Source organism: Staurois parvus, unplaced genomic scaffold (assembly GCF_062004578.1).
Source record: "Staurois parvus isolate SC_StPar_1 unplaced genomic scaffold, SC_StPar_1.0 ptg000195l, whole genome shotgun sequence".
Lineage (NCBI taxonomy): Eukaryota > Metazoa > Chordata > Amphibia > Anura > Ranidae > Staurois > Staurois parvus.
In genome coordinates this window covers 6,035,722-6,041,721 of record NW_028317991.1, presented here as the reverse complement: position 1 = coordinate 6,041,721, position 6,000 = coordinate 6,035,722, and the positions used below count along the sequence as shown (strand labels likewise).

The following is a 6,000-nucleotide window of genomic DNA, read 5'->3' as shown; positions in this document are numbered from 1 at the left end:
TACCTTAGTGGTCTACAAACTGCGGCCTGGGAGCCAGATGAGGCCATTTGCTTACTTTTAACTGGCCCTTGGGTCACTATTTCATCCACTGATAACAACCATGGGGCACTATTTCATCCACTGATACCAATAATGGGGCACAAATTCCTCCCAATGACACCAAGCATGGGGCACAATTCCTCCCAATGACACCAATTATAGGACACAATTCCTCCCAATGACACCTACTATAGGGCACAATTCCTCACAATGACACTCATGATGGGGCACCATTCCTCTCACTGACATCAAAGAAGGGACATAGTTTATTCCCACTGATGTCGGGACCTTTTCTACTCCCAATGGCCACAGTGCAGCCCCCCCTAAAATCTGAAGGACAGTGTGACGGGAGTCACTTTGGGTGGGGGGCCCATGGAACACAGCTCACTTTGGAGAGGTGGGGAGACACCTGTCTCAGCTCCTCATATCCCTCTTATGTGTAAGTCACCCTGTGCCTGTTAGAGGTACAGGGAGATCTGTCCTAATATTGGGGTGGGGGGTTGTGGATTGTTTAATGCCATGTGGTTGCATCCCATTGTTCTATTGTGTGTCTGGCTTGGGAGCAAACTGTTATGGGATGTATGTGTTTATGTGTATTGGCTTGGTGGGAGTGTCTCCAGCAGCCCTCTCTCCTGATGGGACTGTCTGCAGGTGTGTCTCTTGTTACTAAAAGTAGATTGCCCTGCCCTGTGTCATTTATGCAGGGAGGGGGGTTGTTCCCTTGAATGTATATATCTTGTATCTGTGTTAAAATAAACTAGTCTATTTCCTGGTTTTACTTCAAGACTGGCGTCGTTTAGTCTTGTTTGGTGGGCGGTGGTGTCTGTGGTCAGTATTCGGATGGGAAAGCGGTATTATAATGGAAGTACCCAAGCGCAGTCTGGGGCCAGTTCCATTACAGACAGTAAATGGTCCCCTTTAGAAAGTTTGGAGACTCATGTTTTAGCTGATGGCAGCCAGTTAAAATTCATCTTCCATTGCTGTAAATCTAGTTAAAATGAAACCTGATTGGCTGCTAAGACTTTATAGATTGTCACTGTTCCTCACACATTCAGTAAGTCTACATAGTAGTACTGGGTAACTTTTGCAGAGATACTTGTATTCCAAAATCTAAGTAAACATCATCCTTTATCTAATAGTGGTCTTAAATCTGGACTCCAGGCAGGTATAAAAACAATTCGTGCTAATTATATATTCTTTAAAAAGAAAGATTACATTGCTTTTTACACACAGCAGGTACCTGGATATACAATCTACATGTAATAACAGGGAGCATGCTGACAGGGGCAGAGAGCAAAATGATAATTCCATCACTGAGCTGCTGCTCCTTCATTGTCTAATGACAGACTCAGATGTATCCAAACCTGGTTGTTTTGTAGTGTAGTCTCTGAGATCTCAGGAGTACAGGACCTGTCTGTACTGTCTGGCAGAGGAGTGTAAAGCACAATATGGCTGCACAAAGTTAAAATTTGTTTGGCAAGCAGAACCGTTCACACTTATAGATTTCAACTGTTTGCCTGGAGCTGAGCTGTAAACTGTTTTATGCTCACGGCATTTATCTTTCCCTTCTTTACAATAATAATATTTAATGTTGATAATCATACCCAACGATATAATAAAATAAACCTTTATTTGTTTTTTCATTAGTGTAACTAGGGCACACCTCCATAAAATGATGTATATTGTGCAAAATACTGGTATCTATATTTACACGCGTTTCTTAGGTTCAAAGCCTACTGGAGAACATTCCATGGAGAAAGGGAGATCCCATTGAACCTAGACCCCAATCTGCCCAAACCCCTCCCCAATGTGAGCACATTATGACATGTCACTCTCGTTTGTCCAACCCCATTCGTTTCATTATAACTGGCTATGGAAATTGGGAAAATAAGGTGGACCAGAGGCTCCACCAGCATGGTCAGTACAGTCCAAAAACTTGCATTTAGGCATAACTACGAATTAAAATGAAAGAAATGGAAACCTGTAGTGGGATGTTTCGTAGCAAGAGATACAAATGACGTCACAGTTTTGTCAGTTCTTGTCCCTGTTCTTTCATCTGCTCTATGGCTTTAAGTAGTAAGTTATTAAGAAATGTTTGAGGTACTTCAACAAGCTGCCAGTGTGGTTCTATGAGGGATGCATGAAACCAATCTACGTTAATGGATGTACATAAAACACGAAGGACAATGTGGATTTTTTTTTCCTCTATCAGTTTGAAAAATTAGAAGGAAGAAGTGTAACTTTTTTTTTTTGCATCATCTTTTTCCTAGAATTCTGAATCAAAACCTACATTAATTACACATCTATATACATGAATTCATTCCTTTGTACATGCTGGGTTTATTACCAATTTTATAGAGAATATTATTACATAAGGCATATGTACAGTGTACCTATGATCTGATGATTATTTTCTTCCTGGCTGTTAATGAGATGTTTTTGGGAGTTAACCCGCTTTTAAAAAAAGACCTTAATAATGCCAAGGAACTTCAAGCACTAGCTATCCACAATGTTTCCTTTTTTTTTTATTGGCATCACTGCTTGAAATGTGCCATTTGCAAGCCCCAAAGAAAAAAAAGAAGAGCACGTGCATTTGATTTAGCAATTTTCAGTGGTCGGACACGTTATGCATTGTGCAAACCAATCCGTCACCGGCGGATCATTGAACCGCTGTTTTTAAACGCTCACCAGCGCTAGGTGTGCGCCATAGATTAGCATAAACCACCTTTTTTTAAATGGCTTTACACCTTTGATTCATTCTCTATGTTGGCCACATCCCCGTTCCTCTCTGTTTGGTCTTCCAGAGTCTTCTCTTCACTCTCGTTGAGCAGTTCTGGATGCTGGTTGAGTTTGCTGGACACCGACCAGCTCAGAGGCATCTCTGCCCGGCTAAGCATTTCGGCCAGTTCTTTGGCACTGCATGTTGGTGTGTTGGTCTCGTAGGTGTCGTGAAAGCTATTGTAGTCCACTTCGTAAAATCCGTCTTCAAGGGTGAGAACCGGTGTGAACCGATGGCCCCATAGGATTTCGGAAGTGATGTAAGAACTTCGAGCCTGGCAAGTCATACCTGTGGAGAATATGAGACAACATTCAGTTAAAATGCGGAAAGTATAGCACAAGTCCATTTTAAGTTTTTTTTTCTGCAGTGTAATCTCAATTAATGAAAAACCCAGAAGGAGAATGGCGACACCAACATACTGAAGTCACCAGTGAGTTATTTTCAAAGTGAACCTGTGCCCAGACTATTAACCAGTTATTCTCTCAAAATATCAGCTCCTGCCAGGACTGGCTCAGCAGCTCAGCTCCCCTCTACTGCTTCCTCCCAGAAGTGACTCAGCAATTTACTTTCCCCTCCCAGCAATGACTCTGAAGTTCAGCTTCCCCTATTACCTCCCTCCCAGCAGTGACCTGGAAGCTCAGCTTCCCCTGTTTCTCCCTCCCAGCTGTGACTCTCAGCTTGCCCTGCCCCCTCCTTTCCCAGTAGTCACTCAGCAGCTCAGCTCATTGCTCTTGCCAGTAAGCAGCTCAGCTCCCACTACCCCTCTCCTAGTAGTGAGAGAACCTGCCAGCCTTCTAATATCTAATGCACACACAGAGTAGGTGCCCTGCTGAAAAAGTAAGCAGGGTGAGTTGACCTACCAAGAGAACTGACTCAAAGGAGAAGTAGAGCCAAAGTTCTTTTGGCCCTACTTCTCCAGTGGGTCACAGTAGTTCACTTAGTTCTGCACTTGTGACCCATATGCAGCCAACAGCTGGCTAAAGTCTGTTCTCAACTGATATCACATAGCCACTCCAGACTCTATAAGGATCCTGACTTTAATGTCAGGATCCACCCGGATTCCAGTGGGGCAGCTGGCTCTCAGGGAGCCGCTCATGCCCCTCCACAGCCTGGCACTCCAATGAGCACTGGAGGGGCAAAGCAGAGAGCAGTGACAGTCACCGTTCTCTGCTCATTAAAGACCAAGAACTAAGTGATCAGCAGTCATGTGATCACTAGGTTCTCAGTCTTAGAGGATGAGGGGGGCAGGTGCCGTATTGGACCAATGCTGCATCCACCTAGGTGAACATGAATGTTTATATTTTTTAATTCCCATATCTCTTTTAAACTACTTTAGTGGTTTTACTATGAACTTTGAGGATAAATTGCTCCTCAGTGCCTGTAGCTACAGTGATCAGTGAGGACTTGTTTTAAATTCCATTTACTGCTTATAAGGAATGTGTAAATACTTCAATGTCCATTTGAGTATTTCCTGTAGCAGCAGGAGTTCTGAATAACGGTTGAAAAGAGGAATGATGGCCCAACAAGACATTGTGCAGTGAATTTCCTAATAGTGATGGCTGAACATGTCCACAGAATGTGCACTAGCATGAACACCTGTAGTCTCCACTGCAAGCCTCTGTGACAGGGTGACAACACCAGGAAACAGGGACAGAGCATTGTCAACCCATTAAAAGGAAGTGCCTGTACAAGCACATTTAGGGCAGGATGACCTGGTTTTCTTTTAACAAAAGCTGCAGATTTCAAAAGATTAAGTCTTTGAACACTACTTTAACAGATAGCTACTGCTAATGTTTCTTCTAAAAATGCTAGTCCCCTCTGGCTGTCATACAAATCCATGGACTTCAGTGCTTTCTCAGTCCCCAGCAAGAGACAAGTATACAGATCAGAAGCTTGGACTTTGCTCTAAGTACCTTCACTGCATGCTTGTTCCAGGTCACTGGCCCAAAGTATTAATTCCAGAGATGGCAGAGCAGCCAGCGTTTTCTGCAGGAGACCGGAAATGTCAGCCTGCATTCTCTCGTAATGGGTTTTCTTTGAAGAGATGAGCTGACAGCCCTAGTGATGAGCCTCTTTGCCAAGATGTGAAGCGGCTGTGTTTGTTTACACCTTGACAAAGCGGCCCTTTGAGGAATCTGAAATGTTACCGCTCTAAATCTCCTCACCTTCAACTTCACACCAGGAGTATTGGCAGATATTGTGTTCCGTGCTGATGCTGATTGTCAAGCGAGTGATTGTTTGGGGTTTGCATGCACAAGGGCCAACAACTAAGCTGTGCGGAATGAGATATATAATCTATTTTATAACAGTAGCGGCATGCCTGTGGAAGTAATGTGTAATGATACCTAATGTGACTCATTATAGATATTCAGTATTAAAGCACCGAGAGATGTAGGGACCCGCCAGCAATGTCTGCATTGGGGTTCCTCTTACTTGGCCTACCTCTTTTACTCTTAAAACATTACCCATAACATGAATGCCTTCAATTTCATTTTTAATGCACAGTACAGGTTATTGACCAGCAAGGGAAATACATTGCTCAAAAAAATTAAAGAAATACTTTGAAAACACATCAGATCTCATTGGGGAAAAAATCTCCTGCTGGATATCTATACTGATATGGATGGATAATGTGTTAGGAACGTAAGGATGCCCCATTGTTTGATGGAAAATTAAAATTATCAACCTACAGAGGACTGAATTCAAAGACACCCTGAAAATCAAAGTGAAAAAATGATGCAGCAGGCTAGTCCATTTTGCTAAAATTTAATTTCATCAACCCAAAATGGTCCTCAGTAGTTTGTATGGCCCCCACGTGCTCGTCGGGGCATTCTCCTAATGAGATGATGGATGGTGTCCTGGGGTATTTCCTCCCAGATCTGGACCAGGGCATCACTGAGCTCCTGGACAGTCTGAGGTGCAACCTGGAGGCATCGGATGGACCGAAACATGACATCCCAGAGGTGTTCTATTGGATTTAGGTCAGGCGAACGTGAGGGTCATTCAATGGTATCAATTCCTTCATCCTTAAGGAACTGCCTGCATACTCTCGCCCAGGGGCAGATTGACAACTCATGGGGCCCCAGTGTCCTTGCCCAAACTCAAAAAAGCCTATGAAAAAGGTACCAGGGGCATCTCATGGGGCCCCCTACTGACCCTGGGCCCTTGGGCAGTGCCGAGTT

The 6,000-nt window shown here is 43.6% G+C and overlaps 1 protein-coding gene across 1 annotated transcript in view; it reads right to left on the bottom strand.

Annotated features, from left to right (window-relative positions):
* Nucleotides 1-1,652: 1,652 nt before the first annotated feature.
* The window catches only part of KCNJ6 (potassium inwardly rectifying channel subfamily J member 6), a 354,451-nt gene continuing 350,103 nt past the window's right edge, over nucleotides 1,653-6,000 (bottom strand). Inside the window, exon 3 of the mRNA XM_089677906.1 lies at nucleotides 1,653-3,106. Coding sequence (XP_089534032.1) covers nucleotides 2,781-3,106 — 326 coding nt within the window. The 3' untranslated portion in view covers nucleotides 1,653-2,780. The remainder of the gene's footprint in view (nucleotides 3,107-6,000) is intronic.